The sequence below is a fragment of the Dromaius novaehollandiae genome, chromosome 5, assembly GCF_036370855.1.
Source record: "Dromaius novaehollandiae isolate bDroNov1 chromosome 5, bDroNov1.hap1, whole genome shotgun sequence".
NCBI lineage: Eukaryota > Metazoa > Chordata > Aves > Casuariiformes > Dromaiidae > Dromaius > Dromaius novaehollandiae.
The window spans coordinates 65,260,460-65,285,263 of record NC_088102.1 but is presented as its reverse complement, the minus strand read 5'-3'; the positions used below and the strand labels follow the sequence as shown (position 1 = coordinate 65,285,263).

The 24,804-nt window shown below is 40.0% G+C and overlaps 1 protein-coding gene across 2 annotated transcripts; it reads right to left on the bottom strand.

The window, feature by feature from the left end:
- Positions 1-1,156: 1,156 nt before the first annotated feature.
- Positions 1,157-24,779, bottom strand: GTF2H1 (general transcription factor IIH subunit 1). 2 transcript variants are annotated; one of them, XM_064513115.1, is made up of 15 exons: positions 24,627-24,779; positions 21,141-21,309; positions 19,124-19,316; positions 16,472-16,634; positions 14,670-14,763; positions 13,826-13,975; positions 12,773-12,852; positions 11,327-11,457; positions 10,077-10,164; positions 8,833-8,921; positions 7,870-7,987; positions 6,870-6,960; positions 5,541-5,656; positions 4,550-4,642; positions 1,157-3,906 (listed from the first exon to the last, which is right to left on the bottom strand). In XM_064513115.1, the coding sequence occupies exons 2-15, from the start codon at positions 21,292-21,294 to the stop codon at positions 3,820-3,822; spliced, it is 1,647 nt and encodes a 548-aa protein (XP_064369185.1). In that variant the 5' UTR covers positions 21,295-21,309; positions 24,627-24,779; the 3' UTR covers positions 1,157-3,819. The 2 variants fall into 2 exon arrangements, with proteins under 2 accessions (XP_064369185.1, XP_064369184.1); XM_064513114.1 differs by lacking the exon at positions 24,627-24,779 and adding an exon at positions 24,095-24,187.
- Positions 24,780-24,804: the final 25 nt, after the last annotated feature.

Sequence of the window (24,804 nt, the reverse complement as noted above, 5' to 3'; positions counted from 1 at the left end):
AGTTGATTGTGGAGCAATGTTAAATCACCGGTGAGGTCTGATTGCTCTTCAATTTGAAGTTACTGTGTTCTGTTTGGACTGAGCTCCAGCTCTTCCTGTGTGGTAAGAGAGAGCTTGGAAACAGGTTCAGAATATGGTGGCGCACACTGAAATCGTGTTGCAGTATGTAGGCTCCAAAGCCCTGGGTGCAGGCAGCAGGGATGCTCGAGGATATTCCTCTCTTAAGGGAGGGAAGCAGGTTCGATAATGGAAAACCATCTTAAGCTTTATTGCCATCACACCGCCTGCTTACACCAGTGACTTTCTTGATAAAGTGCCTCTTTCATAGGACTGCTGGTAAAGGATAAGGTGAGCTTTCTAGCTCATGGGAAGGCTTCATGATAGAAGTCTGGTATACATATGGGAAAATACTTGCAGCTGTTTAAAAAACAAAACAAAACAAAAAAACCTTAAATGATTGTGTGTGGGGAAAGCCATACACCTGGGGAAGCACAGGGCCTGTGCAGTGCTGCTTTGTCACATTGAGAAGCTGGAGATCACAGTCTAGAGAGCTATCCTGGCTGTGAGCGTGCAGGCAACTACTTCTAGGGATGGCTGCAGTGGCAAAATGTAGTTTCCTTTCCTTGACTGTGGTAGAGCTCCTTTGAGACTGGAACAGCCCCTTTTCTGGGGTACATCTAAGTGTACTTTAATCTACTGAAATTCACAGGCTATAAATAAATCGAGCCAGGCTGGTTTTAATATGTGCTTTACATTAGCCTTTCTTCATTACTAGATAGCGTGGCTTTGAATGGCTGACAAAGCAGCCTGTACAGTTCTCCTGGAGCAACAGCTGCTGTATGGATATACGTAACGAGCAGAGCGCTAATCCTTGGAGATTTAAACCAGCTTTTGTATGATCGGGAGAGAGGTACAGCACTACTCAAAATGGTGTAGACTCTATGTAGCAGAAAAAAATAACTTCTTAATCCCTAAGAAAGAAATAGTTTAGTTTAATAGTAACTGTTATGCTCCTGCTATGTGCTCCAGGAGCATAAGGGGACAGCTAAGGTAGTGCTATACACAGCTCTCTTTCAATTTAGATGTGAATGGAGCCTGTTTTGGATTTAATTGAACATCAGAAAATACACAGCCTAAGCACTAGAGAAGACTTCACTTCAGGATTCAGTAGGGTTTATTCTACAAATCTTAGATCGATGCCAATGATACAAGTTGTATGAATTCTCATTAAAAATACAAGTCAGTATAAAGATTCCAATAGTAATATAATGCATGATGATTCAGTTTCAAAACTTAAGGAATGAATCTGTGTTTTGGACCATGCTACAGAAAAGGGGAATACAATGTAGAAGGAAGAATATTTAGTTTACCTCCATTATTTTAGGAGGGGCCTGTGCCTTATTGCAACGATACCTGAAAAAGCAACATGAAGTGCATAGCAGCCTTGCCTGTACAGTCTCTAGGCAAAACTATTGAATTTAGTATCCACCTCCTCTCCCCCCAGTTCTGTAAATTAAGATACATTTTGATAGCCTGATATCACTACAATAACTTAAAGCTATAGCAACATCATCCCCCACAATGATTGCAACATAAGTCCTTTGGACAGTAAAACGTTCATATAATGCACTGAAATTTTTCCACTATACTAAGTGTTTTGCCAGACATTTCCAGGAATGCTAAATACTGATTCAAATCAAATGTGAATTAGTTCCATGCTCAAAATTCCTGTCCATGATTTTAAAATGAAACAATTATTGCTAAGTCTCAGTGCAGTCTAATACTCAAGTGGGTTGTCATAGCTTCAGGAACAATTAGAATATAATGAAATATCTCCTTGAACCAAGCCCTCTGCTATAATGAAAGCTGTAAGAGCTTTCACAGAATAGCTGGAATTTGGCCACACAATTGCTAGATCCAATGCTTTGGAATGGGGGAGACAAAACTACCTTTCCTTGGAGCTGCCTGCACTTAGAGAGGATTGGGCTTTATAAAGCCATACCCTAAGCCTAAATTTCAAAGAAACAGTTTATCACAAGAGGTAACTTTTGACAAGACGTGCGCCTCTTTCCCCACATGCTGTACATACATCTGTTTATTCCTAGTGACACTTTCACCCTGTCAAAAGTAAGCAGTGTCCCTCTTGTTGAGCCCAGTCATTTCTTCTAGCAGAACTACATTAACATTACAGAGCAGGTATCATGCATCTATCTGCAAAAGCAGACAGGGAAACTAGGCTTAACAACAATGCATACATTTCCAAACAGAATTTTGGTGCAGACAGTTACATTTAACTGAAACTCAGCTTTTACCAAAATATTAGCATAATACAAAAATCCAAAAACACTGGCTATAAAGAAGCTGCTGACTTCCACGCAGCAGTTAAAGAAAAACACCTCTTGCATAAATGGAACAGCAGCCCAGAACAAGCACAGACTTGGCTGTACAAATACATCTTTTCTTCTGCAGGAATTTGCAAGAATTCTCCAACCACCATCCTATTGTAAGGTTCTAACATCATACCAATGGTGGCAAAATCTAGCATAAAGCCATCATGCAGGCTAATGGGAATTTCTTCTTCCCTACTGAACACTGCTGTGCTTGCTTTGAATACATATTGTCACTGATTCGTCTTTGTAGTAAATGCATCTTATACTCTAACAGTCACGTTTAGTCAGAAGTAAAAAAGTTCAGTAACCCACATGGGGCTTTAGTACTGGTCAAGATGACGACAAAATACAAGGATGTCATTAAACTGCATATATAATAGAAAACAGGTTTACTTTGCATTTAAGTCACATTTAATACAAGACAAGTTGATCAGAAACAGTGAACTGATTCTGTTTGGAACAAAGTATGGCACAGACTCCCAATATCTATGGACGTTGTGTAAATAACACCTTTTTCACTCTTTGCAATGATTATCAATTCGCCAAAAATAGTATAACAGTCAAAAGGGAAGAGTGAAGGAAAACAGATTTAGGAGAAGAAAAAAAAATGTCTAAGAAGTGAAAATAAGTGACTTTTTACTTCTTTTGTAAGAAACTTTATTTTTAAACTTCATTTTTAAAAATGCATTCTCTCCTCAGAACAAATGCCACCTTAAAAAAAAAACTGCAGTAGCACACACTTGCACTCAAAGGAAAACATGCAAAACTGATGGCTGAAAAAAATTCTGCATAAAAATCCAAGACTTCAGGCAAAGTTTGCCCCCATGTGCCTCTAGGGACCCCAGACCATAACAGCTCTCAGTGCAATGTCTCTTGCTTCCAATTGGTGGGGAAACATGGCAGAAGCTTGTCTTCTGACAGCTAGACTCTCCAGATGTTTGAAGCAAAAACAGTCTCAGCTATATTTTAAAATATCCTTGTTAAACTGTTGCAGGAAGTACAAACAGAATTCAATAAAATGTCAGAATCCAGTGAAGAAAAACTTTAGAATTCTACCCTGTGCCATACACTTCTTAAAAAAAATTAGACAGAAAAACAGATTTTATTAATACACCCTCTTTAAAGTTTTTATTTCTGAAAGCAGCTCTTTATGCAAATCAAAAGCAGTTCCTGAGTAACTGCAGTAAACAGTGTCTTTTAAATATTTTTGCGCCTCAGCTCTTCTGTTTTGGTTCTCCTTGTTTTTCTCCCTAGTTTTCAAGTTTAAACTCTGTTCTTTTTCAAAAAATGTGCAAGTTCAGTTAGCATCATTTCCAGAAGTCCACAGCTTGCAGGTCTTCCTGCAACAACTATAAGATCTGCAGATGTGCTAGGTTGTATTCCTATACCTACTGCAGATTTTGTTCTCAAACCTGTACAGCATGCATTTTCACGTCTTCTTCAGCATACGCCGGGACTGCCATGTATGGAACTTGTTGTAGGCTGTCTGCAGCATCTCTTCTATATGACTTATCAACTGAAAGATTAAAGGGAAAAAAATTGTGTGAACTACTGGAAAATAGATCTCCTCTCCTCCCTTTGATCAAAGAGATACTTAATTGGACTCTTCCTTTTACTCACTAAAAGAGTAATCTCACTAAAATCAAGGAGGTATGCCAAATTGAGAGGGAAAACTTCATGGCTCTATTATAAAATAGCTGTAGAGGTAGCAGTTAAGAGAGCTACCAAGGTGACAAGGTCACAGGGAAGTGATACTTCATTATGCAAACCCTCTGTTCTAGTATTTAGTCTGGGACAGCCTCAAAACTATTTCCCACCAAATCAGATTTGAAGTAGCAAAAGTTCTAGTTCATGGTAGAAGTGAAAAATGAAACAGGACTTCCCATTTCTGTTGTGTAGATTTCTGTTGTGTAGTTTGGGTAATTTAAAGTCATAGTTCTGGACAGGTTTTTGTTATTGTTTAGCAAGGTTTATGGGGAGAAACAAGGGCAGAAAAGGTATACATAATTGTGTACTTAATTCCCCTCTCACAATTTCCTATTTAAGAAAAAACTTAGTCCCCTAGGTAAGAGGAAACAAACCTACCATCTTGTGATAAACGTGATTCAAATTTTAATTACATGGGTGCATATTAATACTTAAAGGGTATTTCCCCTTACGTTTGTGCTTAAATACTGTCTCCGAATCTTTTCTTGGAATGGGCAGAGCTTTGTAACCTGAAATCTTTCCAAGTTACTCCTCATTTTCACAACCTGAAAGAGACACAGGAACCAATATACTGATCATTTGCACAAAAGGTTTATTTCCTTCAACAAATAGTTCCCCAACAAAACACTTTGTAACTAATTTGGGGGGCTATTTTAAAAACATATAGCTCAAGGAAGAAGAGTTACTAAACTATCAGTCTCTAGCTTAATTCTTGAGTGGCTGTGTATTGTCATGGTGAGTGTAACATGCCTGAAAATGTAGGGTGGCAATGCAATTAGTAAGTGTTAGCAACACTCTAGATTAAGTATTTATAAAATAAGTCTTCCTTGCTTCAAGCAAAGACTGTACTATAGATTTTTCAGGCCACATTTTGCAGCAGAAAACCAACGTGTCTGAAAGTAAATTTTAATCCTCAGGGTCCATTTAAAGTAAAAGAGGAGAACAGCAACATAAAAATGGTGAAAATCATATTCCTGGTATCAGACAGCATCTCTCCTTAAGGCAGATTTGTTCTTTGTTCTAAAAAGCAGTATGTGTTTTGAAGCTATGACTGAGTGATTTTACAATGGATGAAGGGATGATATGGAAAAGTTTCTTGTAACTATCACTGCACAGGTTGCCTTGGAGTTGGGGAAGGGGGGCTTTGGTTTGCTTGTAAACTGGGAATGAGAAATGTGCAGTTGGAATATACCTGATTGTTTCGTCTGAAATTAGCTTACAGCAACTGCTACTGAAGGGTGCTAACACGCATGCAGGGATAAGGGTGTTTTTAGCCAATAGCACCTGTAGAACTGCTAGAAAATTAATGTTTTGTGACTTTCAATCCTAAGTGCTGCATTTAAAACATGCGTCTTAGTTCTGTACTTCAAGTTAATGACAGTTGTTTTAAAACATAATCTAGCCCCATCACAACCAGGGCTACCCTAGGAAGTTCCACCTTACCTTTTCTTCTAGGAATGGCGTGTTAACGGGAAAGCAGGACCAGAAGTGTCGTAGCAGTTCCCCTACTGCCACATACAAGTGTTTGAGTTCAGACTGAACATCATTTGGCACCATCTCTGCAACAGGAAAAAGGCTCTGTCACATCACTCAAAACCACCATATGTAAAATGAGAAAGAGTTTAGCAATATACAGCTCTCTAACAGAATCAGAGAAAGGCTGGCTGAAAGGGAACTCTGGAGGTCATCTACTTCAGCCTTGCTCTTAAGGTAGGACTATCAGCAGCATTAGATCAGGTCAGCCACTGATTTATAGCTATATACTTGGAAGCTTGTGTATTATAAAGGCAGATGTATGCTAAGCAAAGAATGGACACCATGCTTACTCTGTGATTAGAAGCAGCATATTTGTATTCTGTACCAAAGCTAACAGTGTGGCAGTACTGCTTTGGGACCACTGTTTTGTTGTCTTGCTTAGCTAAGAGGTTAAAGGGAAAAGGAACTCTGCTAGCAAAATGGGGCATTAGGGAAAGGAGTGATTGGATGGAGATGTAAGAAGGATGAGTTGTCTGTTTTGCCTTTCCAGTCCACAAGAAAGTGGGTTTTTCTCCCCCTCCCTCCCCCCAACTGTGGACCCTAAATGCAAACTGCAAAAAAAACGAGTTCTAAACAATTACCTAGAGCTCTCCCAAAGCAGAGATTTATTTTCTAAAAATCAGAAAGAAATCAGGAAGTAAAAATTCTGGATTGGAAACATTGGCAAAGTTCATAGGGCTCAGTTTCGGCATGTTTAGCGCAGGGTTCTAAGTTTTTATCTGTCTTTGGTGTAAGGATACACTCTTACTGTCTCTTCCTTACTGTTTGCACAGTCAGGCTAGGAAGAGGTAAAGTCTCAGAGAACACAGCAAGCACATAGAGATATGAAAAGCACAACCAATACTATTACAGAAGTGGTAGGGAACAGAGCAGGCTACCAAGGAACAAAAATCAGAAAGCACACAAGTTGCATGAAAAGCAGCTTTTTCTTTAGCTGAACAAGCAAAACCCATCATCTGTAAGAGAATTTAGTACTGAATGCCCCCTTCGGCACTTGCTCTGTAAAGTTCTCTTTCACTTGCCTCAGCACAGGTAGCCACTGCTACCACCCTCATGGCAAGGCTGGATTGTTGCTTTGCTTTTGTTGTCAAAACCCACTTTTATTCCAGATACGTGTTTCCATATTTTCCTTTATCATTATAAACATGTTCTAAGAGGGAGATAAAACAGCTAGACAGGTACTGCTGTATAATGTAGGAATATATTATTCAAGTTTTATAAATGCTAAATCCTTACGGTTTATGGCTTGCTGTGTTCCACCCTGCATAAGTGCTCCTCCAGGTGACAGGACTGCAATAGTGCTAGTAGCATCACCACTTGAAAGAACCTGAAGGGAGAGAGGGAAGAACTTTTCTAACGACTCCTTTTAAAACAGGTCATATCTGAACTCTGGTAAAGATACAGCTTTTGTTGTATCCACCCAGCTCTGATTATGAGTTTGCAGAAGACACTTTCCTGCTGTACAGCAGAATTGGGCACAGTTCCTCTAAGTGCTAGCTCATGGTTTTGGTAAAAGCTCTCCAGTTAATTATGGACAAACAACCCTTTCTATAATATGTGAACTGGCTATGCAGCTATTTTGAAATGAGACAGAGATCATCATTACATTAGAGATGTGGCATGCTCAGAGTTGTGACTGCTTTATTCAGGGCTAAACCTAGATTTACTAAGAGGGGAAATTCAGAAACCAGCTGGGGAAATTCAGAAACCAGCTGGGGAAATTGACTACATGGTTTACTGACATCAAGTTGCCAGGGCAGAGCTGCTCTGCAGCACAGAGTGTAAGAAGATCTACATCCTCCCATATCACGCTTCTGGGCAAGAGACCCATTCAGTTACAGACCTGCTCATTATAACCTCTTAACACCATTACATCCTAAGTTTCATAGGGTGGGGCCCAATATTGGCCTCCACTTCCCGTTGGATGACTTTCCTGCTTAACAACTTTGTTAACTTTAAATACTTCCATTTCCTCGTAAGAACATGGTAACAGTAGAGTTTAATTCTGAGTATCAGCAGCGTACCAAGTATTTTTCAGTGCTTTAGATTTCTTAAACACCATAGCTGAAAACGTATCTGTAAAGTTGTAAAATGGATTTAATAACACAAAACTATTGGAGATAATTGCTAAGTTTTATCAGAAAAATTAAAGTTCCAGTAGCCAAGAGACAGACAATTATACAGAAAGCAAGATGCTAACATCAAGAGAAAGACTTTTTCCAATATTTTTCCATACCTGAGTTAGTTTGGGTACATATGCTTCCATTTCTTGCCTAATACTATGAAAAGAATTAATTATATCCTGACTGGTTGCATATTGCTGTGACTGAATTGGAGTTGGACCATGATAATACCTGTGAGATGAGACAAGGAGAGAAAAAAAATACAGCAATAAGAGTGTTGGTAAAATGGAAACCAAACTAAGTGGACAGCTGTTAAAATTTTTCTCATTTTAGATGCTTTGCAACTTTTGATACTATCATTTAAACCTTAGTTACTGACCAAAAAAAAAAACCAGCCTGCCAAATGGGATGAGGATGGGTTACAGATGGTACGGCAGCAAAATAAGAAAGTCCTTGTTTCTATGGTGGAATCTGCAAGTCTCATCTTGCTATGAAAAGCTATCTGTGCTGCCTATTTTGCTCAGCTCTGGGAATACCATTAGAATAGCAACATTCAAGCTATTTTTGTTTGAACCTCAGCTAAATGTAGTTACATGCACGTTTGGAAGTGTCCTCTTTCCTGTATTATCACTCCTTTCCTAAAGTCACCTCTGTGGCTCTCAAATTCAAAAGTCTATAAAACAAGATTACAACTACCAGAAAAATACTAGATAATATACAGTCTCAGATGTCCCAGTTGTACTTTTTTGCCCAGGAGTGGATTTTGCTTGGGATTGTATATTTCCATATGCAGCATGTATATTTTACACTATGAGTGGCAACAAAGTGATGCCACTCATTGGTTTATCAAAACTTCTAATTAGCTGAAAAGCAAGATAAAAATCAAAATACAAATTTAAATAGCAATTACTTGCAAGCTGGTTTATGCAGGAGTTCATACTATGTTTCTAAACTTAACCTAAACACACTTGAATGCGGCACAATGCAAACTGAATCAGCTGATTCTGTGCTGGTTGTGAAGAGAGATCTGCTAGACTGAACGTGCTGAAACATCCATGCATATTTTAGTAACTTACCGATCAGATTTCTTTAAGTTTAGTGCAATAGTTTTAATGCTATTATTCTTTGCTAAATCTTCATATTCAATGGACTCCTGCAGTTTCACCTGAAATAAGTCAAAGAATTAAACACATTACTACTGAGGATACAATTTGATACATCTAGTGCTGTTTGTCCAGATTCACTGAGTTTGAATAAAAGGGTTACTAAAACCTCAGAGAAAATGAAGATAGCTGGAATGGCTTGCTTCTACACTCCTGAGGGAGCAGTGCCCGTTACTGCTTAAAGAGTGCAATTTGGAAGCCTTCACACTACCACTTTTCCTGTAGATTCTGGCCAAAATTTACAGTCCGTGCCACTTCCAGGAAGCATTCTGATATATATGCATAGATCATTCTGTGAGCTCCCTATTTACGTACATCTGCTGCCAGATTAACAGAAGCAGTAATGAATTAATGGCTGGAGTACAAGAGCATAAGACTAAAACTACAATAGTGACCAACGCTATTAGGTGGCAGTACAGCTGGAGCATTAGTGGTGAGCGATGACAGCACAGTGATGACAGACTTTATACAATGAGAAAACTACCTCTGAAGTCGCCCCTCTCATGCTACTTTCTTGTTCCTCCTTTTATCAGGCAGATTCTAGTCCTGCTATATTGTTTGGTACCCAATAAAAGTTGCAGCTTTCAGGAAAGTCAAAGCTGCTGACTATCTCAACGTTCAACAACACACACGTTCTAGAGCCTTTTTTCACAATATACAGAGCTTTTCCGTCACCTTGATGTTTTCTCTTTTAGCTATCAACCACAGCAAGGACTATTCAATTCAGTTTTGTAGCAATAACAGTATCTCCTTCCCCACTCTGAGCTGTTATGGTTGGTTAGTCTAAAACAGGCTTGCCCTATTTCAGTGCACCAGCAATCATTACTTAACCTTACTTCAGCTTCTGATCTTAAGATGAGGGCTGATATGTGCCAGTTTAATCATCCCCTCTACAAACAATTCACTCCATAGATTAATACTGGTTGTACTGAAGAGATCAACAGGACCTTCAAAGTATAATTTATTTGTATTTAGTAACAGATGTATTCTAGACACAAGGCTTCTTTACTGGCTTTCAGGTGATTCTTCTTTATACTCCTAAAAAAAGGTAACTGCCACTTTAGATGCTTCATAAATCAAGTAATGAATCTTCAGCAATCTCGTAAGACAGAGCTTCTGATTCTTTTCAAGTAGAATTGCATCAGCTAACTTCGTACCTTTTTCATTGGTGGTTGAAAGAAATCTGAATCCCTGGAGTTTCCATCCGTACTGCTGGTCTCGCTGTAATGGTCATTTTGTGCTTCTCTTAAAATAGAGAAACAGCATTAAGAAGAATTCACCTCACAGGAAACTTAAGATACAAACTAGAGACAAAGTAAATACATCTGTTTCAAATTTTATATTCATGTTGACATATATATCAATTTTTTTCCCCCTTACATCTTCATTTGCAGAAACTGACCTAGACAGAAGGAACCAATACCTGTTTGTCAAGGGGGAAATTCAGCAGCAGGGAAGGGTGCTTCTTCCTCTCACCAGAAATACCAGCAGGCCCACAATGCAAGTGGAATGCAGCAAAGTCAAGCCTAAATTACAAACACTTTGCATACACACTTACTCCAATCAGGTATTAATAGAGGTACTCAGAGCACTGAGGAGACTCTTAGAATGACAGCTACTGTTTTCTCTCACTCTGAACTGGGGAATAGAACATCCTATCCAGAGATTATTTAAGGTTCATGCAAGACAGAAGTACAACATGAGGGAGCACAGCTACACAAAGAAAAGTATTTAAACCAGATTTCTCATGGGTAAGGCCTGTAGGATTTGGGTACAGAAATAATCCTTTGGTGGATGTCAATAAGCTAGTTGTACAACAGACCTCAAGAGAAGCCTCTTTTGTTCCTCTTTTTGGAAATTTCACTTGTGGAGTTACTGTAAATATATGTAACCAGCTGATGTGTTTTTGGCAGGGGCAGGATACTGCATTAGATGAACCTTTCTTCTGATCCACATGTGTCACACTGGTGTTCTTTTCCTTCCCCATTTACCTGTTTCCATGCATCCAGCCACAGGGAGCCTCAGCCCACCTCTTCCAGGAAGGCAGGCAAACTCCCTGCACCGGACCCCTGCCTCTGCACAGCAACAGCACCACTTCCTCTGCACAAAGGCCCTTGCGCAGCCTTCACCTGGGCTACAGAACTGAGGCAGAAACAGCCTTTCCTTTTTTACATACAATTTGTAGGATTAAAAACTCAACTAAAAATAGTATTTGTCATCTCATACAGCTCTAAAGAGATTGTATAGAAGTAAAATAGAACCTACAGATATTTTCACTTCTAGATCATAACACACATTAATATACGTTAAAAGAAAAAATTGGACGAGTAATTGCAGATGCATTTTCCTTTTGGAAATTCCTTAGAATTAGTTACAAAAAAAGCTTTTAAAATACACTGAAACTTACTGTTTTCTGAGGCCAGCTGCAAGGACCATGGCACTATGATGATTAAAGCGTTTTATAATGGCAGCATTGCTACTTTCTCTAGCAGATTTTGAGGCATTTGATGTAGAGGCCACAGAAGCAACACCATAGCCCTATAAGGAAAAGAACATTAGTTACTACCTGCCCCAAAAATCAAAAGGACCATTTTCTGTTTTCCATTGAGGCAGGAAACCTGCTTGCCTTAGTCTCCGAACATCACTGAGTGATGTTGTAACATCATCTAAAGTAGTATCTTCCTAATCCTTCACCCCATCATCTATGTGATTTGAGGAAAAAAAAAACTCCAGTTTTTTTCTGCTATCACTTGACAGTTTAGAGGTGTTTGGGAGAGGGAGAGAAAAATTTCTTGAAGACTGAGTTTTAGAAGATCATGATCTGTTAAGTAGTAGTTTTTAAGCTAATCTTGTTTCTTTTTCAAGGATCTCTGACACTGTTGAACAGGCAGGCAGTGATGGCAAGTAAGAGCTATCAATTGTTTTACTGACCACTCTTTAACATCTTGTGGAACACCAGCAGCCCACAGGCAAAACACCACCTGTCAGGAGGACGTGCTAGCACTGAGAACCAAAAAAACCTCAAGCCTTAATGCTGGCAGTGTTTCCCAGTTACCAGGTGGCTGAAGCAACTCACACTATCTCTCTGCTCAGTTTTATACTTGCAATTGACCAGGCTCAAAAGCAAACTAGGGCTGTTTGCATAGCACTTCAGACATACCAATCCTTAACTTCTAGTTCAGCTTCAGACTGTTAGCTTTACATAGTGCTTATAAAAAAAATTAAAAATGCAGCATCATTATTATTAACAACTCCTGAAGTTTCAGTTAAGTCAGCTATGAAAAAGTGCATGTGAGTTATTTCTCATTTTGGTACACCACTTAGGACCATTGTTTTATTTTATACTTGGAAGCAAATAATAATTCGTTATGCGTATTTTTGACACAAACACTGATATTTAAAGGTAAGTAAGAAAACTATAGAGTGTCCCTAATTAAGCTCAATCAAACACTAGCAATGTCCAAGGTGAGAATAAATGCAAAAACTTTTCCTGTCTTGTGCAACTCTTCTGTACATTGCCACAGTTTCTGAAAGGTAGAAAGAAACCAGAGAATCTACTTGAGATTAAAAACAAACAAAAAACATAAAAATGAAATAATTCCTTTTAAAAACTGGGAGGTCATGCTTTATACCTGGCATGCTAAGGCAGGCATCTAAGGCAATACAAGTCCATTGGGCACAGGCTCCAATTCTTTACACATGTACAACTATGTAAATTATGAGTACTCTATAAAATTGCAGCAGCATAGTAAGTGATGTGTTTTAGAAGTAGTATCTGTGGTACTTAACCTGAAGAAGGACCCACATCCTCCTTAAATGAAACTAAAGCTTTTTTTTTGTGCTAAGTACTTACTTCATCTAATGTTTTATCTTCCAAAGCTGTTAAATCTATCAGAGGGTTTTTTACTCCTTGAGACACCATTGTTTTTAACCCTGTATGAAAGGAGTAGAAAGAAAAGACCATGAAAAGCTGTATCTAAAGAAATATAAATAATTGTGAGATTATTAGGTTACATCTAACCTTTAAAAGGAGAAGCCAGTGGTTCTGCAGATCTCAATTTATCACTATGACTAGTAACTTTCAACCCTTTTCAAAGTCTCCTTTAAAATAAGAAGCTTGAAAAGCTATTGTAAAAGATCTTACTAATTACAGAAACTCCATCAGTTTCTACAAATAGATGAATACTGTTCTGGGAAAAAAAACCTGAAGATGTGTATGGCATACTCAAGTACAATATTAGTTACAGTGGAAACTGGAGACCTTAACTTTGTGTTTCTTCTATTTTTGCCACTGTTTTGATAGATTACATAACCATTCTACACAAGATACTATCTTCCTCTTCACCTCTGATGATAGTTTTTGCTTGAAGTGTTGTGGGATTCCTAATATAATACTTTTGTTAGGCAGAACACATGCTGTGATGTTACCTCTCCACATTTCTGTATGATCACAAACCTACCTCAAAAAAAGTTTCATGTGAAATCTTAAAAAATATCATCTGACTTAAGTCTTTCTAATAAAGGCTAACAGAGAACAGGGATGGTGACTCCTTCTACGAATAGAATTCACATTTAAATAGGATTCACATTTGTCTATCGCTAAAAACTGATCAAGTACAAAAGCTGTACCTGTGGTAAGTCTTAGACGTACCACAAAAGGAAGGCCTGCGTTAACGAAATTACTCCCTAGTAACAGATTGTGGAGCATAATCAAGGCAGCATGATAAGATATTAGGGGAACTTGTCACCGAGTTGTTATTGCATGAGTTATGAAAAGAATATTTCTAGTGCTAGCACTTTCCAAGGGCTAATTTGTTTCAAGGAATGTATCAGATGTAATAATTCTTCTCTATCAGACACACTAAGAATAGAAAAGCCATGGTCAACTTTTAGTCAAAATTCTTACCTTTTTCATCCAGTTTGGCACACTCTGAAAAGAGGTCTTTTGAGCCCGTATTGAGCCTGTCCCGATGGAAGTAATGAGATTGAAAAAATCGTGTCCAGAATTCCCTCTCTGTCATGTTATGTGGAACGTTTTCTGCATATTTCATTTTTACTGCAAGCAAAGAACTGATTATTACAAAGTGTTCTGCAAATCTTAATACTATGTTTTACGTTAACCATTCCTTGCTTTCTGTCTAATGCTATCTTCATTTGTGCCAGTTAAGAGAATGAGAATGCAGTAGTTTAGCACCAGCAAACAGGTGCTGTTTTATCCCCTGCAATCTCCTAAAGCTTTGAGAGAGAGAGAGGAAAAGAAAGCACATTACAGAAGTCTGAATACTCTATTTTATTTGCACAACAAAATGTTATTTGCCAGAGTTCTAGTTTTTTAGGAAGCCTTGCACACTCTTCTCAAGGTAGACCTAATCCCTTTAACATGGGGCCAAAATGAATCAGCATCAGCAATATAGTACAGGGGAGGGATGGAAATGAACTTTTCCTCCTAAACATGATTTCTTGAAAAAGTAACAAATAATTAAAACCTTTAAAATTTTAAGTAGATATTTGGCTCCCATGATCCTCCTGTATTAAACAGTTAAAGTTTAAAACAAGTTTTTATTTCAAAAGTGTGTCTTAACACATACTTCTTCCCATCTCTCCTCAAGTTACAGAAAGGGAGGGAAAGTCATCTGAAAGACAGGGAAGAAACAGTCCTTTATACTTCTAGGCTCAAACTAACACTCTAGCCTTCCTGCAATAACCCATTCTTAAACGAATGTCTTTGTTATGCAAAGCACTATTCTTACCTGCAGGATATGTTCGAAATATGGATTCAATGATATCTGAAGTTAAATTGTACCTCAGACCATTGCAGCCATCTGTTTGAGGCCGTACATCAGCCTAGAAAAAAACATACAGGGAGAGAAAAGTCTGAATTCCTTCTGTAAATAAAGAAGGAAAGGCCAGGCATCTTGCAATCAAATGCTGTTACAAATAAAGTAATCATCTTCCTCCAATAATCCATAGCATATTTGATCATAAACCAAGTATTTTTAGAAGGAGAAATAAAAGAGCATGTATTAATTACACTATTATATTTGTCACTTAGGGGACGACTCAGAAAGTAGACCGTGTCAGCGAAATAGCTTTTAAAGCTAAGATGGAAAGTAAAGACCCATCAAAAGAAGATATACTGAGTTTAAAACGAGGATGTATTAAAGTAAATATAGGCATGTTTACTGTATATGCCTCATCTTCTGTTGTTCATTCAACAATTCAGTTACTGAATAATCAATGATGATAATGTGACAAAAGCGACCTATGGCTCTTATACCTCATTTTTTTTTTTTTACATATTAAGACCATCTCAGTATAACTGATAAGTAACATTGAATTTAAAAATTGAGGGTAAGCCTTAGTCAGAACTTGCAAGTTAGAATTCAGTGATCTCTTTGGGAAGTTCTGGAGCAAGTACTCAGTTCAATTCTCAATAACAGGGGGAAGTAGGTGATTGCATGTGCTGCCTTCTTTTCATCTCTTTTTTCCTGTACATCTACATTCTTGTTTTTGTGCCACATTATTTCTAGAGAAGCACTCATTCCCAGCGTAGCCATATAGATGTTTTAACTTGAACTGGGTCACAAGTATCTCAAGTTTGTTTGTTTTTTGTTTGTTTGGGTTTTTTTTTTTTTTACAAATGCAGAGTACACAAACACAACTGGTTATTTTAACAAAATTTCAGTTTTGTTGGCTTTTTTTTGTTAATGTCTAAGAACTAGTATATACTTGTACATTTGCAAGAATAGTGGGAGAAGGGAAATGAGAGGAATTAAGTTCCTTTGGTAACCGATTCAGGTATTTCTAGGCAGAAAAACAAATGCTTCTGCAGCAGTTAAGTTAGAAAACAAAAACTGCCCACTTCCTCTTCCCTTCCCAAGCCCCTGATGTAGTCATGCAGTCATTACAGAGGTGGAAATGGATTCCAGCTAGACTGTCTAAGCTCTACAAATTCTGTTGAAGGAGTAAAAACATGCCTCTATGGGAGGAATCTGAAGATTGTACTTAGATTACATCTAGATTGCATTTAGACTACTGAGGCATGGTTTCTACAAATGGGTAACATAACAGACCTGGGGAAAGAGGGAGATAAAACAAGCTTTCAGATACACAGTTGTTTCTCAAGTAGCTGAAAGCATGTACTGCTTAAAAAAAATTGGGAGGGAGTAAAATCTTTTGCATGGGAAGACTTTGCAGCTTCGTTTGTGCATATGGATGCTGCAACAGATACCCTTTTAATTTACTGCATTAATACTGGGTTGCCTAGTCTTAAGTTCACCGTTATTCTTGTTCTATGGAAGGCAGAGCAGCAGTATCTGCCCACTGCCACTTTAAAGTAAGTTCAAATTAAGCATCTTAAATTATCAGAATTTTGAGGTTGGAGTGTCAGATTAAAACCTTTACTTTTTTTCCTCCCCTACCTTTGCAACAGTTTAACACATGAAGAAGTGTTAGTTAAACCAGGAAGAACCTCGAAGTATACAGGAATAAAGTCTCTCACTTTCCCCAAGTTGTTTGCTCCAAAATCCTTTAAATTAGAGGCTCAACATACCAGAAATGCTGCAGAGATGCCCACATCCTGCTTACTAGGTGCTGCAGAATTATCCGCTGCATTCAGGCTCAAACGGTTGGCCCAGAATTCTTCAGCAGTGATTACTTGGCTCACAACAAGGTCTTTATAAAGCTGAAACAAAACAGGATCTTCTTGCAGCATTCTGGTAAAAGAATGTATTGAATATAATTGATATGCTGCAGAATAAATTACTAGGATTTCCAAAACTAACATGAGTTCACAAAAGGAACAGAAACTAGTTTTCTTTCAAAATGCTGTGCATTTCTTAAAACTGTGCAAATGACCAGCCTCAATAGCCGTATTTGTCTCAAAAGAACAAAGCACTAAAAATCTTTGAGGAAACAGCATTGAATGCTAGAAGATAGTAACTCTTAGGATGGAGTTAGTGGGATTAATGTCTTGCCTTTAAATATTCTGTGATGCTCATGTGTCTTTGCATGCTGAAGACTGTCTTTTGAATTGCAGAAGTACAACAAATTTTCTTGCACTTCTGTAACAAAGGTCTAATGGGGGGGGGATTTCAGTGCTATCCAGTTCTTCTTCAGATCTCAAAATTCAGTGGTTACAGGACTCCGTCCTAGCACAAGAGGATAGACTGGGATGTGCAGGGATTAAGACACCCTGAAACACACATTACCTTGAGCTGTTTGTTCATTTACATTCCTGTTAGTGACAGCCCACTGTAGGGCTGTCCAGGGAGGATCACTTAGCTATCACATGCAGCACAACCGCTGCAGATGCACTCAGTTTCAATGCTTTCACCAGGGAATAACGTCCATGAAAGTTATCATCCAATTAACAATTACCACCTTTACAGGTATCCAAAATGCAAAAAATGTATGCGCTTGAAACTTTACTTAGTTCGTGTTTAAGCTGCTTTTCGTACTGCTATATGCACAATTAGACACCTACTAGTTATTTTCTGGGAAAGTTGCGCATGTGTGGAGAATCAGCCAACAACCTCAACAATTTTAAGCATGTGACTCAGACTTGATTGTTTACAAATCAAAAAACAGGAGTCTTATGAACATACAGAACATAGTAAGTGGTCTACGGAAGAACACAACACTGATACATTGCAATTTGGTCTGAGTGAAAGTCTAACTGCTGAGGACTATGTTGGATGAGGTGGAAGTGGTAACTTTCTGTGGCAGGACACCTCCAGTGTGTTTTCCCAACAAGGTTTTTTTTCTTATCTGGTTTTTCTTGCTGATACAAATACATGTTAGTGGCAATTTCAACAAATTAGTGCAGCAGGAAGCAGTCTGTTAACTTGAAATATATCACTAAAACTTGGATTTTGGTATGTGCCTCACCTCCATGTATCAATAAATGGAGGAAGAGCCACAGAGACTCTGGATGTAGTATCCTTCCACAACAGATTTTAAAAGAGGCTTTTTGGCCTCATCTGTTGCAAATTAAGCCAATGAAACTACATCACTGGACTCTGACTTCTAATAGTCAGAAGAACAGGCTGTGACTCTGTGTGGAGATGCTGGCTTTTCTAAAACGGGAAGTGTCTTAATGTCACATGGCATAATACCTTAAAACTCCATTTAAGGGTACAAAGATTCAGAGCTAAGACTGCCCATATATTCAGTATTGATACCGTTAGAAATAAGGCAGGTAGCATAAAGAAACTAGTACAATAACAGTACCAAAGCACTACACTGCTGTAGACTCCAGTGGTCACTGTAGTACTGGAACCAGTTAGTTTTGGATGTGTTTTGGAAGAGCTCTTGCAGAGACACAGTTCCATTCTCCTGGGAAATCCTCTTGTTAAAAAAACCACACTGCTCATCTGCCCAACGAAGCAATGCTCCAATATTTTGAAAAAGCTAACATTTCTAAGTTCAAAGCTAGAATAGTCTTTGAAAATACTGCCTGAGAGCTAACAGATGCAGGATTCACAAGGGATACTAAGAGTGAAGTGAAACCCATCTGGGGAGACACAGAAGTACTCTCTGTGGCCATAAGGACTGGTTTAACAAACTTTTTAAGGCGAGAGAGGCATACCTTCAAAGCCCTTTAGGGAAAAGCGCTTAGGCCCTGAACATCTCCAAAAGCGCCTCAAAATCAGTATCCCTGCATGCCAAATAGCTACAACTACTGCATCTCAAGTGAGATGAATGCAAAAGCCTAGCAATTTAGTAGAGGATACCAAATATCAGGAAAGAAGATTCCAGTAAGGGGGGAATAATGAGGGAGGGGAAAACGGAAACTTTTTCCCCCCATGGAGGGGAAAGTCACAAATCAAGGAAAGTGAGAATTTCTGGAAAAATTATCTTTCAGGCAGCTTTTCTAACAGCATACATATGTACTCATGAAAACTAGAGACAAACTGCCAGTTGGGTGCTTTTATCTCACAGTAATGGGTAACAAAGAGCGAGTGGAAGCTGGGCTGGCTGCCTTTACACCTGGAGAACGTGTTACTAGGAACACAAGTACAGTCTCAACACGTACCACAGTTACATAAGGGCCTCAGGAACTCCACTGAAAGTGGAGATCTTTAGTATGGAAACAAATGCAACATCACTAACAATGTTGCAATACAACACAAGAACTGTTAGCAAATTCACTACAGCTAGATAAGAAATGAAAAATATCTATTTTTGAAGGCTTCCCCTTTACCTGTTCTTCTCCTCAAGTTCTTTATTAGCTTTCCTTTTGAATTTGGGCAACAGCTGTTGAAGAAGATCCTTTACTGCATCTCGCTCCTTCACTGCTGTGCTTTCATTGGAGAAGTGAAAGTTGGTTGTGTCCCCTGCATGCAATACTAGCTGAAGCTGAATTTTAGCTTTACCTTCAGGACTGATTTTCTGGCCTAGATTACACAGAGAGTATTAATTAGCAACAGACAGTAAGCTTATGTAACAAACTGTCTCCCCTAGAGCATTTGCTTATAAGCAGTTATCCACATCATCCAATTAAATATCATTACCCCGTGTGTGAATTCCAGCCACGAAAGTGGAACATACAGTCTTCTTAAATTAATTTGGAAGCTCCACCTTGTTCTCCAAAACACGGGTCACCGGCCTCAGCTGCGTATTACTCAGTATCCTTCAGCCGCAGCTCAGAAGCCTGGGTCCATCTTTGCATTCCCCACATGCTTTATTAGAAAGCCATGGCAAATTAGACTGTCATCACCTAGATACTCTAACGTAGTACAAGTTTAGGCTGCTGCTGAAAGGCAACAACCTCATTCTCCCTTTCTGCTTCTTCCTGATGCCTTTCTTGTACTGGTGTTAGCATCTGTGTAGCAAGCCAAAGCAAGGAACTGATCTACTCAAAAGTACCCACCCCCCTTTTTTTTTCCAAGCTGGATCAGTTCCTGCAAAAGAGAAGTGGTAAGAAAGCAGATGCAGGTGGAGTAACAGCAAGTCTGTTGACAGCAAAAGGCATGTTGGTTTCAAGTGGCACAGTAAGCCCACACACCCACTGGCCCTCCTGAAGGGGATCACCAGTGCCTCCAAGGTGCTATTACACCCTAATGACTCATGAAAAAAACATGAAAATTTTAACTCCTGCTTCCTTTCTCATAACCAGAGGGAAGAGAGGCCAAAACAACTATGTTGGTGGACTGTTCTACTGTATTGACTCCAGCAAAGTACTGCAAATGGCAGCAACATAACTTAAGACTCTTGGCCCCCTTCTCCAATGCAACTAGGAGACAGGAACCAAATGTCACCAGTAAATCATGGTGTCCATTACAAATTTACAACTACCCCATTTTTTTCAATTCTGTATGAGAAAAAAAAGGACATCTAAGTTAGACTTCTGTCTTTAAACATTTAACATATAAACTGCTCAAGTCTCAGGCTAAACAGCTAGACGAAACCTCTACAAAATTGGACAAAACTCATCACATTTATGTTCCAGAAAATAGCATTTTAGTTTTGAATGTTCACACACCCTTTTGGTCATGCTGCAGTACTTGTAGGTGACTTTAGACAGCAATATGCACTGAACCTTCTCCAAGAGAGCAACGCATACAACTTTTTTTCCCTTTTCCTTCCTTTTTTGGCATTAGAACGCATGGAACATTAACACTAATTGAAGCCAGACAGGCAGCATACTATAGACATTTACTGTTCACTTTTGACTTGCAAGTATCCTGCTATTGCAGCAGCAGATATTTTATTCAGTAAATTACCATTCAGGCCCAACTACAGAAGCTAGTGCTTCTGAAGCTGTGGTCTGTTGGCTGAAAATAAAACAGTGAGGTTCATTTTATATGAAAATTGAAGCAGCTTTAGATGCATAGTTTAACAGATGACGTGCCAGATAGTTTCTATCTTAGGCCCTGAAAATCCTGTACTATTCCTCAACCCTCCTCCCACCCTTTCCTCCACAAGCATATGGCATAGATTATTTCTCTGTTCAGTTTACTGCAGAAGTTGACCAAAAGTTAATGGCAAATGCAGTATAACTTAAATATTTGAAGACTACAGAAGTTCTGCAGCAACACCCTTACGCTCGTAATCATTCACCTTGGTCTTGATCACTGCCACTACATAAAATAGCCAGTATAACCTCTAGACCCTTGCAAATTGCCCAAATATTTCATGGCAAATAAGCTTTGAGCTGTATTTAAACATCTACTGAAATACTGCACACTGAAGGTGGAATAGAAAAAGTCTTCACTTACATTTGATGTCTGCATACATATGGCTGACTGTGAATCGGTCCTTGCCTTCAGGTGCCCATGCTATCCTTTCAGCCATAAGGTAGAGAGCCCCATCCTGCTTCTTTTGACGTACCTTCTTTACGATCAGTAACACTTCTTCAGATGACGTTGCCATGGTAGCTCTAAGGAGCTATTAAAAACATAGGTAGAGCTGATTACTATCATTATTTTTTCTGTAACTTTCTCACTATTTCTACCTATTTTAAGGAATTACAACCTGCATTTCCATGTTAATGCTGTCATCATTTTTGGACCATCCCAGATAGATGCGCTTCCCTCTGTCAACGCAATCAGCAAATTTATTTAAACAAAACACTGCCACCAACCTAAATAATTTATCTAATTATATTGCTGATATTGCTTGTGCTCCAATGAAAAGACCCACAAATCTTACATTTAAACTAATAACCAAATTTTCCTTTTTTGATGCTCTTCTACTGGTTTCTCCACTTCAGAAGAAAACCAAACCTAACCAAGAACCTATATTCCAAGTGTCTTCCGGCATTTGGCAGTGATTTCCTTCTTCAGTATGAATGGTAGATGTTAAAACATTTCAGAAAAGGGAGGGATACAAGGCACAGGAAAAAAAAAGTCAGCTTTCAGTTTTCCTCTGTGTGTAACGTAACCTAGCCCAGTTACAGTTCTTTTCTTATTGTAGTGACTTCTGCCCAGGGCTTGAACAGTATTTCACACACTTGATTCTAGCTAGCCAGTTTCTTACCTCCCTCCCCCAAATACTGAGGGATTAATGTTATATATGCTTCAAAACAATGGGAATTTTGTTACCAGTTTCACATCAACAAGCCTTTTGATATTTGCTGTGCCTTCTTCCCAGCAGCCACTATCCTTCCTCCTTACACATTCACTCAACAGCCTTAAGTTTCTCAAGAAAATAAGAACAGTATGTGTGTGTGTATATATATCTTAAAAAAATCAAAACATCATACACCTATCATAAAATTACATATTCAGCGCTTTCTGCTCTAAATAGTCCCATCTGTCCAACTGCTGTATTATATGTACATCATATACTTTTCTATACATAAAATGGTTTTAGAAACATTTTGAAAATCTGCTACACACGTTTCATGTGCTTTAGAGTATCTGTAGTATTTGCTGTTGCCTGCATCAAAATTCAAAAAGAAATTTGCATCAGTTATCACTGCACACTCCTAATAGGTATCAGAAAATGATATTCCTAAGTATTTAAATTCACATCTGTATTCCACAGAATGGACTATTTTACTCTGACAATCTGAAAAGTAACATAGCATTCTCTTCTCATTCTCAGAGCAGAAGTCTTACGAGCCAGGAACCAAAATGCATTAAGTAATATACTAAATGGAAAGATATTTAATGGCAAAAGGGCTCTGCACTTAAGCTTTGCTCCTTCATCACTTCAGTCAGCCAAAGCTTTGCCAAAGACTTCAGCGACACTGAGCTGAGCGCAGGGTTTCCCATCAGCACCACTGCAGCAATCGCTGGAACGCGACGGGCAACATTCGGAGCAGCCCTGCTGATACTTTGCTCTCAAGGAAAACCGTGGGGCGTAGTTTCAGGCCAGGTACCTAGCATAATCTTCTACAGCCTCCCCAACAGCATTATTCTCTTTTAGCGGCACTTGGACTACCACTTTATTTAGAATTTCCTGTTTTAGGTCTGTGGTCTCTCATCAGCACCTTATCCTGGCTAGAAAAAGGCAGCTGGCCATAGACTCCAACAGACCAGAAACCTCGCTCTTCTAGGTGAGACTGAGGATTTTGACTTTGCTCCCCCTTTGTTAATTTAAAATCCTTTAGTCCTAGGTCACTATAATCAAATGCAGTAGCGCTGAAGGCACAGAATACACTGGAGAGAAGCCTGCGCTGAAGAGGAAGAAAGGAAAGCGTTTCCACAGCCAGGCTCATTCTGATGCAAGCTGCTTTGCTTTTCTGCCGTGCTGTTTCACCCACCTACAACCAGCCTTTCAACTAAGGGAGAAAACGACCAGCGGCTCGCAGCTTCTCTCTTTACAGATGCGGTGCTTCTAGCACAGTGCCCTGCAGCGTGCAACCGGTGACTGCACAATTATTCCACAAGCGGCTCACGCTACCTTCTGGGAAAGCAAATGCACTAGCTCGCTGTTGCCCTTATTTATGTCATTGCCGTTTCCTTTTTCATGCAGCAATTTACAGTGGCCATAGGATGATATAAATCACAAGCAGCATAAGCATTATCCAAAATAGGGAATATGGAGTTGTCTTCAAAACAGTACAGCTGGGAAGGGATGGGAGCGGGGGGAAGATTACTAATCAGGGTTTACAAAAGTTGGCATCTTTTACTAATGAAAACAAGATGGCTTCTTCAGTTAAGGACAAGGAACAAAAAAAAACCCCCTAAAACAGAAATGCAGCCTATTTGCTAGAGAAGTATGAGGGTGGTCTCCTGACCGCAGAGGGGAAGGCTGCGCTCCGTCAGCCTGCTGCTCACTCGGCGCACAGAGGTCTTCCCCTCCTCTCTTGACACTTAAGGCACACTATGGAAGAGGGCGAGTCGTTAATAGTCTATTCACTCCCACTGCAATATCATAACCTCTGTATTTAATGACTTTCCTGAAGTTTCAGGAACTGTTACTGTGGATGATGACAGGCCTCCTGACAGTCATGGCTGCTCAGGAGGGCAAGAGCCGCAACGTTCATATGGAAAAATGCTATTATTTTATAGCTCTGGCTGATGATTTTAACCTGCTGCTAACAGAAGTAGTGCTGGAGTTGTCCAGCTGCAAGTTTAGGAAGACAAGAGCTTTCTGTGGTTCAAGTGTCTCCATGAATAGGGAAGGCAAAACAGTTTATTTTTAAATACCCAAGCAATAACGCTTCTAAAGTGACAGAAAAAGGTACAGTTAACAACTAATGGTTAACAGTTCTGAAAAGCACCTGGATAAACCAGCAGCCCTGACCTAGGGGACGTGCCCCGTCATCAAATCGGTCTCGGGGACGGCAATTTCGGCCCATTTTATGATTGACGTGATGTATCGGGAAGCTTCAGCGTGGGGATAAAATGGAACAAAAGGTCCTCGCGGCGTTTCGGGGTCATCCTGCCTCTCCCGGGCGGGGGGAACAACCGCAGCACCTGGAGCCGCCACCAGGCTCTAACCGATGACCCCAGAGGAAGGGGGGGTTCGATACCCGCTTCTAACGCGGCCGTTTCTCCCCTCCCCCAACCGCGTTAAACCCGCGTACGTGCCGCCCCGCTGCCCCCCGCAGTCACCGACCGACCCCGCGGCGGCCTCGGGGCACAAGCGGAGGCGCCTTCGCGCTCCCAACACCCGGCCGCGGGGGTGGCAGCGAGCGCGGCCGCAGCCGAGGGGACACGCCGCGCCCGTTAAGCGCCGCCACGGAGCCCCGGGGCCGCCCCCCCGCACCCCTCCCCCCCCCCCCTTTGCCCGGCGGCGCGAGCAGATCCTACCGTGCGGGCGGGCTGGGGCCGGTGCTAGGGAGGCCCGGCCGCCTCCGGGGCCATGGGGCGGCGGGGGCACGTGACCGGAACAAGCCGCGGCGGGCGGGCGGGCGCGGGAGCCGTGTCACGTGACGGCGACGCCGCCATGTCGCGCTCCCCCCCCCCCCCCCGGGTCGTCGCCGCCATC

Excerpts from the sequence above, each read along its gene's own strand:
- GTF2H1 (XM_064513114.1), bottom strand. The coding sequence starts at position 24,172 with ATGGGCCGAAATTGCCGTCCCCGAGACCGATTTGATGACGGGGCACGT. Across the intron at positions 8,922-10,076 it reads TTCAACCACCAATGAAAAAG|GTGAAACTGCAGGAGTCCAT; the intron begins GTACGAAGTTAG and ends GACTTATTTCAG. Across the intron at positions 7,988-8,832 it reads AACTTAAAGAAATCTGATCG|GTATTATCATGGTCCAACTC; the intron begins GTAAGTTACTAA and ends CTCATCTCACAG.